Genomic DNA, 15,944 nt, shown 5'->3' with positions numbered 1-15,944 from the left:
AGTTAAATGGAATATTTTAATCTCAATTTCGATATAGGTACCTACCGCAGCACCTTAATTCATTTAACATAGGGATGCCATTAATTTAATTTGTTACGGAGAGAATACGAGTGTGTTCTCCTTATTTTAATGAAACCGCGAAGCCGTAACGAGTCTGTTGGTATTTATCAATTAAGTTAGAAGAAATAAATTCTGCTCGTAGGTAATTAATTAACACTGTGAACACCTGCGAGAGATCTGCGAACTTAGATAATCTAAGTTATCACATTTGTGAGACACACAACTTCACTAAATAAATTGCAAATTGGAACACAAACATCATACTTGGTTAATATACTGTTAATGGTAATAAAACTTTGAAATGGCGTAGTCTAGAACTTCGATGTCGGCTTTCTGCTTGCTATTTTGAGCGGTCTCTCAATAGGTTTCATCTAGTACAATAAAACAGTTTTTAAATTTTAATAGGTAACGGTAAATACAATATTAAAGTTATTCAATGTTTTCTAGCACAGATTTATTTTATATTCTATAGAAGACTTTATGTGTACCATACAATTTACTTTGTAAACCAATTTCCACTTAATATATAAAGTGGAATACAACGCTGTAGTCTATGAATGTGTATTTCCAATGCGTGATTCAGTATTGATAATTAATCTACATCTCTGATAAATAAATCAAACATGAAATTGAATCGAGCGATGGTACAATTTATTACGTAAGCGATCGATCACTGCCGCTTCCAGAACCGACGAGATCTGGGTAATCGGGGGATGTTATCTTCGGCCAGATACGACGGCGATGCTCAAAGCTCACGTTAGAAAAGATTAACATGTTGCCCGCAAATCGACGTTAACATTTCAGAAAATATCAGGGAACCCTCTCGCTTTAAGCTATTAATACCCGTATGAATTTTCCGATCACTGCTCACGTGCCATCTTAGAAATAAGTTATTTCTGCAAACGAAGTAAATATACTTTTCGCTTCAGACCGTTTGAAGTAAGACACAATAAGCTTAGCGTCTACATTGCCGGCAACGGGAAAACGAAATTGGCAAAACGAGCTACGGAACATATCTTTGACCTTTTGAGATTGTTTTTCGGAGTTTTATCTTGTTTTGTATTGATAAAAGCCTTTTGATAATATCGAAGTGTGAAATATAAATAGGGTATTTTTGAATCTTTGACTTTGAAAGATTTCCTTTATTTGACAGTTGTTATTGTGAGCCTGTGATGGTATTTACAAGCTTATTTGGTTACACAAGCGTTTCACAAAGCGAAAAAGAAGATGGGCCATCAATCAGCGCCGTGACACGCAAAACCTTTGTATACTGCGTTTTTACGAAAATTCTGAAACTGATATTAAAAAAAATATAGCTAGCGATTGACTTCTCAATTAATAGAATTTAGAGGGTTTTAAAATAGTCTTCTTTATACGATAGGATGATAACGAGTTGACGAAGGATTTAAAAATCAATTAGCAACAAAAATTTGAAAATATCGTCTGTTGTTTGTTTTCACAATGTATGTAAAGAGATTATCCAATCAACGACAATTTATAAGCCTTTAATCATCATTCAGTGCATTATCTAATTATAGTTGTTAATCACGTTGCCAGTATTCAGCGGAGCAAGCGATGGAGCTTGTAAATTTTGTTTAAAATTGCGTGGCTGTTGTCGTGTTTGTGTTCCATTAAATTTTACGAACGGGTTAGGTTTGTTAAGATAAACATTTTCAACTGCCTACTCCGTTGTTTGCTCAAGCTTTATAGATATTAAATTACTATACCTAGAGCTCGTTGAGGTAAAAGTATCACATTTAAGAGAACGCTTCATTTTAATGATTATTTTGTTTCAGGTCTGGTAATGATTGCTCCACTTTCAATCAATTATAAGGAAAGAAAATCATGATTTGGGTAAGTAATATGGCAATCACAATTACAATCCATACAAAATTTATAACACGCGAAGGTATTTTATCAAACTCCTTGAAAATATTAACTATATTTACATCACTAATTGAAGATTCATACTCCTAATAGTTATATAGAATAAATTAATTTTAAGTATTAATCTCTAAGAATATAGTCAATCGACGGCATATCTTTACGTTGAATATTATTTACAACGCCAGTGGCCGCGAGCCAGAGAGAAGAGTATTGTTGTAAGATGAGTCGGTGTGTCGTCGGGCGGTGCGCGAGAGCAACACGGCGGACCGCGTGATGCGCGGCGGCGCCCGCGTTGCCGGCGGCGCGTCGCCCGCGCTCACGCCCGCGCTGTGCGCGTGATGCGCACGGACCGCGCCGCGCTCTACGCGTGGCTCGTCTGCTGCGCTGCTGCGATATCCACGCACAAGTACAGCACGCGCATCGTGCGCACCAAGTACGGCCCGCTGCGCGGCATCGTTGTACACTCGCACCCGCAAGTTGAAGCCTACCTGGGTGTGCCGTATGCCACACCACCACTTGGTAGTCTTAGGTAGGTTTACTGATGGTGATGTTTAGCTTAAATTTTTGATGGGGGCTATTGGGTAACTCGAATAATAATAATACATCATAGTAAAAAAAGATACATCCTACTTTACTTAAAGGTTAACTTTAATGAAAATTGGTTTTAAACTCATCCTGAGTTCTTCTGTCGCCAATTTGAGACATAAACATGTTTTTGTTAGATTTTCTCAATCAGGCAAAAAATATATAACACTATAAAATATTTAGCTTGACTTAGAATATACATTTGTTTTTGTCTTTAAGGTCATTAATTTTTAGCAGTTGTGTTGATTGTTTTATAGTAATAATTGTTTTTATTTTTTTTATCAATTTTTTATTTTATAATCACCTTATAATTAGAGCATAGCTATAAGACTGAGTGTGAACAGATACATGCCGCCGGTGACCCCATCGCAGTGGCGCACGACGCGGCTGGCGGACGCGCTAGGGCCGGCGTGCCCGCAGGTGCCGCCCGCCGCCGCGCCGCACGAGGACGCACTGCTGCTGCACCCGCGCGCGCGCCTCCGCCAGCTGGAGCGCCTACTCCCCACGCTTGCTAACCAGAGCGAAGACTGCCTTTACGTTAACCTATATGTACCTGTTAATGGTATGTCCTGATTAAATATAATTTGGGACGTTTGATTTCATATTAATAGCTTATTAATATATATAATCTACTCACTACAGTTTGAGTTAAGGATGTCAGATATGATGCAAAATGAATTTCTTTTTTGTGTTCAATTAATATCACAGTATAAAGTGTCACAGTTATTTCATTGGTGTTAACTTTTTAAATCTTCATGCCTAAAAACTACGAAGGTTTTAATTTACTTAGATATTTCATTGTGTAGTTACATTTTAAAAACATTTTAGTTTCAGAGAATGAAAATTTTGTCCCTTTATTTGATAATGTAATATTAACGCGTTTAAATTTCTCGTTTAGGTCTAAATTAGTTTAGTTGACTTTGCACGGTAACATAGGTGTAGTCTATTCAGCCGAATATGGTGTAATTAATTTTACAATAGCCTTGTCGAAGCCGGCACTGTTAGTGCCGGCTTGTGTTATACGTAAAAGCACGACATTAATCCTATAGACATTCTAATCAGCATTTCCCTCCGATATGAACAACAAAACAATAACATTATAATAGACGCATTAGACATGCAGGTGGGCGATTCTCAAAAGTCTCGCGGTGCTCGTTAATCCATGCCAGCGGCTTATTCATAATTTATTCACGTCATTTCCCGTTAATTCAGTGTCCGCTAAATAAGATACTATTCAAATATTCATTGGTATGCTCGCACAAGGTAATAACATTTTCATATGTTTAAAATTCGCGTTCAAAAGTTCACATGCTTACAAGATTGTTAACTGTCTAGTGTATAGAGACTTATTTACCGGTGTGAAAATAAAATACTTAATTAAGAAAAAGGAATCCAGGAAGGCATAATTATCTGGAGTGGAAGAAGGGTGAGGAGACAAAGGGTGTCGAGGCCTCAATTCCGTAGTGCATTGCAGTGCATCATGCCCCCTGCAAGCAGTGCGGAAGTGAGGTTAAGGCACTCTAAACCTACGATTCAAGATACAGAAGAGGGATGGTTCATTCGCCGTTTCTTAACTAATTTGTTCGCCTCTCAACATCTGTGATCTTATAATGCTTGTCTTATCCGTATTTGTAATAAGCGATATTGCTTCGTACGACTTGGAAATAAAATGTTTCCAGCTCACACGTTTCGTAATGTGATTTATATTTGAGTTTTTATATTATATTTTGTGTTTCATTACTTTTTTATTAATTCTCAACTATTCGAGTGTTATTGACATACGAAACATGAAATAAATAATAAAATAAAGTTTACTTGAACCATAAAAGAAATACACTGCAGACATTGACTTACATGAATTATGTAGGTACATTACAGTTTTATAGCTTAATTTTTTAAACAATGATCTCTTACATAAAAATATCTCTTACATCTTTTTCAAAAAAATTATATTTAAATTGTAATTAAATTCCGACATTTAGAGTTGAATAGTTCGATCAATGCGAAATTTTATACAATAAATGCTTGTATCGATTTCAATGGGTTATTTTTTTCAATAGGAGCAGAAGTTGAAAATGAAAAGGCTGGATTGCCATGCCTGGTGTTTGTGCATGGGGAGTCTTATGAGTGGAGTTCAGGCAACGCGTATGACGGCACTACTCTAGCAGCTCATGGCAACGTCATCGTAGTAACTATCAACTTTAGATTAGGAGTTTTGGGTGAGGATGCATTTAATGGTTTTAAATATAATCAAGTAGTTTAAAGATTTATGTTAACGATAAATGATTTGAAAAATGTGAAAGAAACTTCTGAAGAATCAACTTTTGAATTATAGACGTGTTACTAACGAAAGTTGGGAATGGTAAATTCTTATTGAGAATCCTGTAATATTTCATTTAATAATATTTGCATGTTGGGGAAATAATTGCGTGATATTTGCCGACATTGCCCTCTCCCCAAAGAGAGATTAAATGAGATTCTACTCAACCCCCTCGCCTCCTTGTACCTCTAATATTCCTCAATTAATGAATATATTCAATATCAGTACATATGTAGTAACAAATACAGTTTATTTGTTTTTACATTTTAATTATGGTAGTTTTAACCTTTTACCTTTTAGGCTTCGAAAAACTTAATTAATCAGACGTTAACCTTCTTACAGGTTTTTTAAAAACTGGTGCTAAAGGGTCAGCTCAGGGTAATTTCGGCTTAATGGATTTGGTCGCCGGATTACATTGGTTGCGGGAAAACCTCCCTGCCTTTGGGGGCAACCCTGAGAAGGTGACTTTGATGGGTCATGGCACCGGCGCTGCTCTTGCCAATTTCCTGGCCGTTTCACCTGTTGCTAGGGGTGCGTTTACATAATATAACATATGTATTGAATTCCTAATCGGTAATATTACGCTAAAATAAAAAAATAATTTCTCCTATTTTAAAACTCAACCATTTCTTTAATAAAATAAACATGAAGGATTTAATTATCGCTCCTTCTGTTCTCTCATTCATTCGAAAGAGTCATATATTATCTGGTTATGTTTCCATAATCGCCATTGGCGACTCCGCAAATGGCAGCCGTTCACGATTGACGTATGGGACTGTGGGACAACCATTGTTCGTAATTAGACCGAGCCACGGCAGATTTCATTGTATTTTCATGTTTGAGATTCGCTTACTTCCATCGTTCGTTAATGTAATTAAATCCCTGCTTAATAGCCACATTTTAAAAGCGCAAGAAATTTTCTTTGTCAAATATAATTTTGTAATTAGGTCAACATTGAGTTACATCGTGAAGAAAAAGTCGTTTAAAGAATTGTAAGGATTTGTCTTTTATGCTAACCGAGATGTTTATACAGCGAGACTCATTATTAAATGGTTCATTTCGGAAATAACAAAATTAAATTAGGTTATCTGTTTCAGAGCTATTGAAGCGCGTCATTTTGTTAAGCGGGTCGGGGTTGAGCTCGTGGGCACTGCAAAGGGAACCGCTTACAATAAAAAGAAAGGTATGGTACGGGTGTATATTAGGACCTTTGTTTATATTGATCTGAACACTGATATATAATTGATTAAAGACTCTCATTTAATTCAACATTGATAGGTAAAATTAACTTTTAAGTCAAAATTACGTTTGGTTTTATCATTGAATAAGTGTTTTATCGCTTTCTTAGGTTCATGATTAGCTTGCTCTTAAAGTAAAACTTATTAGATTTCTCTTATTCTGTTTACAAGTGTAACCCGGAAGGGTATGGCTATTTTATGATCGACAAATAAAGCACATTCTAAGTGAGCTCACAAATGATTGTTTTCTCGCAGGTAGCAGAACAGACAGGTTGTCATGGAGACCTACTCGAGGACGACTTAGCGCCGTGTCTACGTAATAAGCCGCTAGCAGAATTGCTTGCGGTCCGTTTAGAACCACCACGTTTTCTTCCTGGCTTCGCACCCTTCGTTGATGGCACTGTTATTGTCAATCCTTCGTTGGTAAGCAAAAGATACCCATACTTTTTAGATTTAGAATATACATATGCCTATTATATATATATAGGAAAAGTAATGCAATAATAGGTAAAGTAATGTCGCAATCTATTACAATACTTTCAATTATCCGCTTTTCTAATTGTCTCATGTTATTCAAAATACAACTCTCGTATTAATTAGACAGACATATCAGTACAATAAAACACTAATATTTGCTTTTGTATCAGGGGCCTCCGCCAACAGATAGTTCGAGGTTAGGAGCCGGTGCGGCGGCCGTAGCGACCGCAGCTGGTCATGAATTAGCCGACTTTCCTCACAGAGAACTGCTCTTTGGCCTTACTACGACAGGTAAATACCTTTAATTTACCATTAAGAAGTATTAAACGCAATTAGTTCCTCCGATGTAAAATTGTACTAGGAATATTCCTAATTTCATATTAAAGTATAACATGTAGGTAGGTATATGACACCGTAAATGACCGAAATGCAGCGTATTTTAAGATACACCTGTGCTTGGTAAAATTCCCTAACATTAATATCGGATTCTAACAGTGACATGTATACTCAAATAACGTTTATAACGTTGCTCTAAATAGTTGTTATATCATTCACGATTCATGTGCAAAACGATTCAAAAATTTGTAATACTACAGAGTTCCAACTTTTAATTAAATAGACGTGAATGCCAAACCGTCGGCTCATAAATTTATGCAAATGAATGACATGCCATTACTTGCAGAATCTTACTTGGAATTCAATGCTCAAGACTTGGAGTTTGGCTTCAATGAGAGCCGGCGCGACCGCATTCTGCGCACCTTCGTCCGCAACGCGTATTACTACCATCTCAACGAAATTTATTCAACTCTTAAAAACGAGTACACCGACTGGGATAAGCCTTTACAGAATCCACTAAGTGTGCGTGACGCCACTCTTGAGGTATGCTAATCGTAAATTTTATTGTGTCGGTGGTAATGAAGTTTTACTCTTATCGATTATAAAATTTAATGTGTCAAAAATAAAATTCCCATATATATATAAGGTATTTACTTTAAAACAATTATCTATCAGTTAGTCTTTAATGAGGTCGGTAGTATAGCTTCACTTTGTGTAATCCCAGTACAATAATATATTAATAATGTAATATCATTAGATTATTTTTTTATTATTGACAACGACCAAATCGTTAAAATATTTTCTCATTAATATCTTAATCAAAAGCATCGAGATAATGATATACCTACATTTTCCACGGGGAAATAAGAATATGTAGGGCAAAAGGTCGAACTCGCGCGTTATAATGAAATTTGCGATTTTTATAAAAAAATTTAATCCAGATATCCTATGTATTAAACAAGAGTTAAATTATGTTTCATAATTTAATCAATTTTATCACCCATTGTACGTACACAATACATGTCGTTACAAGTAAGAAAGATTTAATAATTAAAAGTAATCAAGGCATATTTAATAATTTAATTGAATTCATAAAACAATAGAGAGTAAAGCAATTAATTTACGTTCGTAAATTAAACTTGAGATTACTAATTTCTTTACAACTTTAACACAGGCTTATCAATTCACAAAGCATTAAATTTTAATCAAAACAAAATATGCGAATGTCTGCATTCCGGCTTAATGTATTTATTTCGGCAGTCCCTTTTAAACGATGTGGGTTTAGGGAGCAGGGCTTCTGCGGCCCTAGTTGGAATGATTAATAAACCGTCGTGCCCTCCATTTTTTATTTTAAACAATGGGATGTGTAAAATAACGTTTGTTTAGAAATCATTGTTTATTTTGGAGATTATCCTTTTTTAATTTCAGTTATGTCGTTATAAGTATTTCATGCATCTATTAATAAAAACAAAAAAAACTTTTAATAAAAGCATTTCAATGTTTTCTATAATATTCAGCTTAAATGAAGTCGATTATGGTGTTATGAAGGATCTTAATTTAATCCTCAAGAGATTTTTCGCAAGTCATTGGTGCGGCACGACGTTGCCGCTCTACTAAGTTAATGAAGGCCGTATATGTTGCCATTTAATGGCTTATTGCGAGACGATTATATATGTGACATAAATGATTTGATTTTCATTTGTTTGTGATATGTTCTATTTAATTTGTAAAACTGGAGACGTTTAGGCCACGATATAGTTACATTTATTCAGAAGGAATTTGACAAACAATTTAGAATGAAAAAGCAGATGAAACCATCCCTTCTAATGTTTGTTATTAATTCGAATGTAACTCTGTCTTTCTGTCTCGGTCACGCCTTTATTACTGAAAGCTTAGCTTTTATTATATAAATCCTACAGGAACGGGAATCCTTTGACTACGCGGAGAAGCCGAGGGCGGGAAGTTAATAATAACTAAGATATATATTTTTAGTTCTTAACAGAATGTTGTTAGCATCATAATGCATATTAACATACGCATAAATGTTTGCCTTTAAACAGATTCTTAGCGATGGTCGCACTGCAGCACCTTTGATACGATTGGGTTATCTCCATGCACTCCGCCGCGGTACCACGTACTTTACACATTTTCACTACCTTTCGCAAGACAAAGACTATCCACAGGTAAATAGTTATTTAACATGATAATCGAAAGTATATATAGAAATAATTATTTTTTACAAAAATCTGAACCGCCTTTGAATTGTCAGAAAAGCCAAATTAAAATGGGACCACATGGCAGGCACCAGGTTTTAAATGAAAAGTATCTTAAAAATCGGTTGACCCAGTAATAAAATGAAGTAACAAATATAAAAATACAGTCAAATTAACAACCTCCTCCTATTTTAGAAGACGATTGAAAATGACTTAAATGACAAAACAAAACACACATGAAAACTCGTGTGTAATTTTTTGTACAGTAGAAAAATTATTATATCTTGGTTTAAGTTGGTAAGGCAGCTGTAGCCTGGAGCGTGCGGATAGTGTAAAATTGTATTCAAATGATTATAAATGACGTTAAACGTTAAATGGGTCCATGTTCATAAATTGAGTAATAATGTAAAAATCATTCTATTTTGCTCTTTTAAAATGTATTTTCATTTGATTATCAGCGGCCAGGATCCGTGCATGGCGAGGAGTTACCGTTCTTTTTGGGAATGCCTCTATCACAGAGTTACCATCATTTGAATTTTACGTCACAAGAACAACGCGTATCAAAGCTTTGTATGCATTACATTGCTAATTTTGTTCGAAATGGGTAAGTTAATTTTTTTTTTTGTTCTATTGAGACAAAGTGAAAAGCGGTCATATTTCAAAAAGTTATGCATAAAAAATACATTGAATCAATAAGACATTACAGCCACCACTATGGCTTCCTAATAAACACAAAATATTTAAAAAAGATCACAGAAAATCACAAATAATCTCGACCTCTTTTAGAGATAAAGGTGTTAAAGTTGTAATTTGGGTACTGTTAATTTATTTATTAAACGTGTAAAGTGTTTCTGTGTAACAGTTTTATGGTCCTTAAACACAAATATAAATAACTTACCGAAGCACAAATTTAAACAGAAATCCCAACGATCCATCTGCGACACCACCTCCAAGTCCAATAATGGGAGAGGCGGTGCCGATGGGCGCTGACGATATTCCTTATTGGGATACATATGATACAATAAACCAGCTGTATATGGAAATAGGTAAGTCCTGTTCTAATTTGATATCGTCATACTTCTTCTTATAACGATTTAAAACGTACCCAATTTGACACCTAGGTACTAAGCCCGGAATGAGAAGTCACTATCGCGGTCACAAGATGTCATTATGGTTATCCCTCATACCGCAATTGCATCGACCCGGCTCAGACTTGCCAGATGCCGCTATGAGACATCATCATTTTCAAGACGATAACGCAAATTATTATGAAGGTATGATTAGGGGGCCTCATAATATATACCCAGATGTTTTCGTGGTTGTTTGTAATTGCAGTTTTATAACTCCGTAAAAGTTTATATTTATGCATATTTTATAAGAAGCATCTTTAAAACTTATCACTTTCCTAGGTGCAGTAAGACCACAATCAATGTCCCGGACTCATGTACCACACGTAGTCAATATAGCCGGTGGACGAGACAAAAGCACTCCTCCTCCTCGATCTGCATCCCCAAAACCATCCCCGGCTCCACCGGCGTCCACCGAATGTCCTCCAAATGCTACGGCTACTCCAGTGCAAACGGATGATGCTCTTTTGCGTCGTCTCGCATCTTCGCATTACCAATCGTACACCGCTGCTCTTACAGTAACTATTGCTGTTGGATGCTTTCTATTGCTACTAAATGTCCTTATTTTTGCTGGAATATATCACCAGAGAGGGTCAAGGCCTCGACGCTGTAAGGATGATTTGACTGAAGCGGGCAGTTCTTCTTCGTCAGACAATTATGACGGAAAGTTAGATTTCGAAGTGCATGCCTTTGAAGGGAAAGGGTTCGGATTTGAATGCAAATCAGCACATGTGCCTCGCGGATTGGGTTCGAAATTTGATTTAAGAACTTTGTCAGATTCTGGTGAACCTACATTCGGAGAATATAGTTGTTACGATGAAAAACATCTAGCTGCGCGAAGATCATTACCAGACGTGAGTGTTGGAAGTGCTATTGATGCCGGCAGTGTTGTGTGTATCGATACTCAGAAACCGGATATACAGAAAATAGAAGCACGTATACAGGAAGCCGTAGCGAGAACTAGTACAAGTACGTTCGAACCACGTGTCGTAGATAGTTCGACCCAAGTGAAATTCGGTCCTCTAAACGATGGTAATGAATTACTTTCAGAAACAAATGGTGATTCAGAAAATGGGACCGCTAGTGGCTCAGGGATTTTAAGAGTTCCTCCTGCACCGACGACACCAGCACCTCCTGGTATCATGAAGAAAAGAGTTCAAATTCAGGAAATATCCGTATGAGATTTACAGAAATTAAGCACTGCTGAAGTGGTGGTTAATGAAAGGACAAAATTATAGTGTTGTTAATGATATTCTAAGGTGTAAATATTGAAGCTAATAATTATGATAAATTGAAATATGTATATAATCTATCTTTATGTTTTTGCTGGTGAGTTTTCCGAACTTTTTATTATTTATCGAATCTATAAAGTATAAGCACAACTTGCTTTATTTTTATCAAGTGAAATCGTAACAAGCAAAGAAGACCAATAAAACTTTAAAGAATAGTTGAACATCGATTTGAAAACGTGTTCTGTTTTTACGTAAATGTATCCTTATGCCATTATAGATAGGAGATTACAATTTTGTAACATGAACGGTTAACGTTAGTTATATAAACATATTCATACACACCAACAAATGTGAATATAACAATAATAATAATATATAGTGCAGATAAGACTAAATAACTTGCCAATATTTAGGTGTACATACAATAAATTTATCAAAGTGTTTCAGAGATGTAGACTACATAAGGAAAATGCGTATGTTGTGATTTTTTGTAAATTTATTTAAGTAACGTACTAAACCTGTTAAGTGTGTAGTTTTTATAAGTAAATATAAAAATTATGATACTCTTATGGGCGAGTCCATTTGCTACATAGTTATTTGTTATCTTACTTTATGTAAACATGAACATTTTGAGGTGAACAGGGTAATGTGTCACAATTTCTCTTCCTACATCAACTCGTCATCCTAATGATTTAATTTCTGATTCATTATTAAAAGGAATCAACCCTGTAATTAAAAAAAAAGATTTTTCGTTTAATATCTCTTTTTATAGCATTTCTATTTGGTTGAAATGTGACATAATGACGGCCATGTTTACTCCTTTGCTCTAATATTTTTAGCACTTGAACGCGATTCTTTAGAAACTTATATAAATGGCCTAAACCATAAGAAAATCTTATTAAATTCTAGCTTCTGCAAACGACTCGTCCATATTTTATCTTTGCAGGAATTGATGATGATTAAGTGTCTAAAGTGAACGATTTAAAAATAGGATAATGATGTGACCATATTGTGACAAAATGTGAATGCAGAAAATACAATTTGTGTTACATACCATATGTCGATATGCCCAACCTAATATGGAATTGAAAATTATTGAGTTTTAAACCATTTATTAAATTTTATGAAAGTTAATTCATATAAAAATCTTCTATGTTTTATTTCCTCCAAGGAATTGCATGAGTATTTTTAATGTTTTTATCGTTATTCTGTGTACGTTATATTTAAGTACGTAAGTTATTATTATAATACATAATATATTATATACATTATATATAGAACAACGTTAGTGTCTATTAGTATGTTCTCGTTGATTCTCCATAACATTATTAAAATTGTATTATAAATAATTATGGTTGTATGAGTTTACGATTTAAAACCGTAATTCATACAGGTTATGTTATCAAAATGCGTTTTAAATGCAAATATAACATATGTATACACATATATCATATTGGTCACAAAAATCTTGTACCTAGAAGCGTTTCAGTACCTTTCATGAGACGTAACATTGGTTATTAATGTAAATATGAACTAATTGAACAAAAAATCAACATTTTGTTACAATTTGGAGTTAAATGGAGTGCGTAAAATATAGTATTGAATAAAGTTTTGAAACTAATTAAAGAATTTCATTTAAAGAGCACCTGACCCATATATGCGTTGAAAATCACATCAAAGCGAATAAATTTACTGAAAAGTTTTATGCATAATTTAATTAAAACGATTGAACGAGTAGACAAGAACGTGAAACTTATATTAAATAGACTAATATGGGAAATGATGACTTCACATCTATAGTTAATGGCAGTGCTAAACCGCAGGTGGCGCTGCGTGATAATTCATTCAGTGTGTTGGTTGGCGATAGTTACTTCAGAACTAAACGATAATACAGCGGCTATTCGCAAAATGCATTGCCAATTGTGATTCCATTGAAATATTCCAGTGATTAATACGAACGGCATTCAGAGTATAGCGTATTGATCGATCGAAAATAACGAGTCTTGTTAGCATCACTCTACTAGAATACTATTTACGATACGATTTACCTTAAGCTTAGCTCAGTCTAATGATTAGGTATGTTACAAAGTTTTTGCAAATTATTAATATAATTTTATCGTCGTTTTAAATGAAATGATAATGATGCTTGTAAACAATTGTTAATGTGCGGATTATGAGGTAATTAGTAGAAAGAGATACTATGTATACGATTTATACACGCTCAAATATACTCAAGTGCATAATCCCTTTGTTAGTTACAGTTGTTCAATAGACGATATCAAGTATTTGTAATAACCCTTACAAAAGCTTAATTAGATATAAACCTTCGCATAGCGCATAACATTTATCGTCCTGCTATTAGAAATATTTTTATTAGTTGCTTGTTTGTCTTGTTATTAGTGTCAGGAATAAAATAAATTTTATAATTATCAAACGGTAAAAATAAACAATAAAAAAATTAAACATGTTCGATTATATTGCAGAAGAAATTAACTGGTATATCGGCTCTTAGGCATACTAAACAAAATCAGATTAGATAACTTCTCTTGACTTACTTCAATTGTAAGGAATTGTGAGAAATCCGGATTTGCAAATCGTTTCTTCATTTTCTTGTACTACATTAATATTGTATTAGAATATTCGCCAATTTCCCTTTTCGAAGTTTAATTTATTCCTACAAGTTGTAAAGTCTGAGGAAGCAAACTTTACTTAGCAGTTTATTTCAGATCCTACTTCATAAAACAGTACCACAATCTCCGCTTTATTTTAAGAGTTCCTTTTAGGTTTGCACATAAACTTTGCAACAACAAACTAAAGCGTGTCTGCATTTTAAAACTTTACATGACATCATATAAGGCTAAGTACTGTATTAATGAATATTTAAGTACTAATACAGAAATATTGTCAATATTTCTGTATATACTTTCTTTGTAAGGAAGAATTTTTCTCAATTAAAGAAAAGCCGCAAACAACTGTTATCGTAATCAATTAAACCAATTCATGTCACATATAGGTACAGATAAAAAATAAGTCGGAAGTTACTGAAAAATAATTACGTTCACATTGGACATGTGAACAGTTTGTAACAAGCGAGGAGAGCGAATGATGCGGACCGTGAAACCTTCAAATTGAATTTTAAGCATCCAATTTGTTTGCGCTGGGCCGTCTATACGAGGTTATATCAACGCAAGCATAGCCGCTCCAGCCGCCCGCCCGTGAGTTCCCACACTCGTAAACGATTTTTGCCAATCCATACCGTGATTTCGAGAGGATTTTAAAACAAGTAATTTATTTACATCACGAGCGTGTGTATATTATGCATACAATCTGTTTTATACAGTTTAATACAATTTCTATTTTGTTTATGGAGAGTTCGAGCCCGCATTTTTTTATAGATTTATTATTTTTAATTGCATGTATATCCAACACATTGAAATATGTAATAGTAGTGTGTGAAGGAACATTAACTAATAATTATGATAATTCATCGTCATGTAACAAATACACGTGTTTCAGTTTTATGGCAAGGGACGACATGTGAGTGAGAAAGGTTGTAGCTGTTACCTTGACGGAAACTATTTCCCTTAATGGAAATGATTCTTCATTTTACAGATGTCGTGGTTAAGTAAGGTTAGTTGGAGTGTCGTTTCTGACTCAACTTGACATTTTATGGAAGTCTAACTATTTTAATGTCATTAATATAATGATTGAATTATAGATATAAAAGTATCGTTAGATACATATAATTTTAATAACTATAGGATCCAATAAATTAATGATTTCATATAAATTTGAATAAAATATTCGCATATTCGGACTCAGACAAAGGAAATTGTACAATTGAAGTTCATTGTAAGTGTACAAAATATGAAAGATTTTTCGGCAAACAATATACTCACATACAATTGTATGTAGACCTGATTTTTATAGCTATAGCTAAACGTTTGGCCATTATTTATTTATTTTATAGTAGTAGGTATATTTATTTTTAAGGGAACCTTGGATGCAATTAAAAACGCATAAACTATATAATAGTACGATTTTTTAAAAGTGAAAATTATAAATTATAGCCCAAAGATACCCAGTCCGAGTGTATTTAAGCCTTTCATCTCTACTAATATTATAAATGCGAAAGTAACTCTATCTGTCTGTTACGCTTTCACGCCTAAGTCACTGAACCAATTTTGACAAAAAATTTTATGAAGATAGAACTGAACTTACTTAACTTACTTAACTGGAAAGGACATAGGATACTTTTTGTCGCGAAAAAAGGGTAGAAAGGGTTGAAAGAGGGGATGAAAGTTTGTATGAAAGTTCGTTATTGTGAAACCGATTTTAATGAAACTTGATATGAAGATGGAGCTAAACGTGGGAAAGAACAAACCACACTTATATACTTTTTAATGCGAAGAAAATACTCTTTACCATGTCGCATGATATAAGCGAATTCTACGCGGGCGAAGCCGTGG

At 34.3% G+C, this 15,944-nt stretch overlaps 1 protein-coding gene across 1 annotated transcript in view; it reads left to right on the top strand.

Moving 5' to 3' along the window:
* The window catches only part of LOC119831703 (neuroligin-1-like), a 37,121-nt gene extending 24,057 nt beyond the window's left edge, over positions 1-13,064 (top strand). The window contains exons 2-15 of the mRNA XM_038355180.1: positions 1,857-1,914; positions 2,133-2,476; positions 2,877-3,094; positions 4,593-4,751; positions 5,195-5,383; positions 5,950-6,035; positions 6,346-6,513; positions 6,738-6,858; positions 7,250-7,446; positions 8,964-9,086; positions 9,575-9,720; positions 10,035-10,162; positions 10,238-10,390; positions 10,526-13,064. Coding sequence (XP_038211108.1) covers positions 2,286-2,476; positions 2,877-3,094; positions 4,593-4,751; positions 5,195-5,383; positions 5,950-6,035; positions 6,346-6,513; positions 6,738-6,858; positions 7,250-7,446; positions 8,964-9,086; positions 9,575-9,720; positions 10,035-10,162; positions 10,238-10,390; positions 10,526-11,424 — 2,778 coding nt within the window. The 5' untranslated portion in view covers positions 1,857-1,914; positions 2,133-2,285 and the 3' untranslated portion in view covers positions 11,425-13,064. The remainder of the gene's footprint in view (positions 1-1,856; positions 1,915-2,132; positions 2,477-2,876; positions 3,095-4,592; positions 4,752-5,194; positions 5,384-5,949; positions 6,036-6,345; positions 6,514-6,737; positions 6,859-7,249; positions 7,447-8,963; positions 9,087-9,574; positions 9,721-10,034; positions 10,163-10,237; positions 10,391-10,525) is intronic.
* The last annotated feature ends 2,880 nt before the right edge of the window (positions 13,065-15,944 follow it).

Source organism: Zerene cesonia, chromosome 1 (assembly GCF_012273895.1).
Source record: "Zerene cesonia ecotype Mississippi chromosome 1, Zerene_cesonia_1.1, whole genome shotgun sequence".
In the NCBI taxonomy this organism is placed as follows: domain Eukaryota; kingdom Metazoa; phylum Arthropoda; class Insecta; order Lepidoptera; family Pieridae; genus Zerene; species Zerene cesonia.
This window is presented reverse-complemented; position numbering and strand designations above follow the sequence as displayed.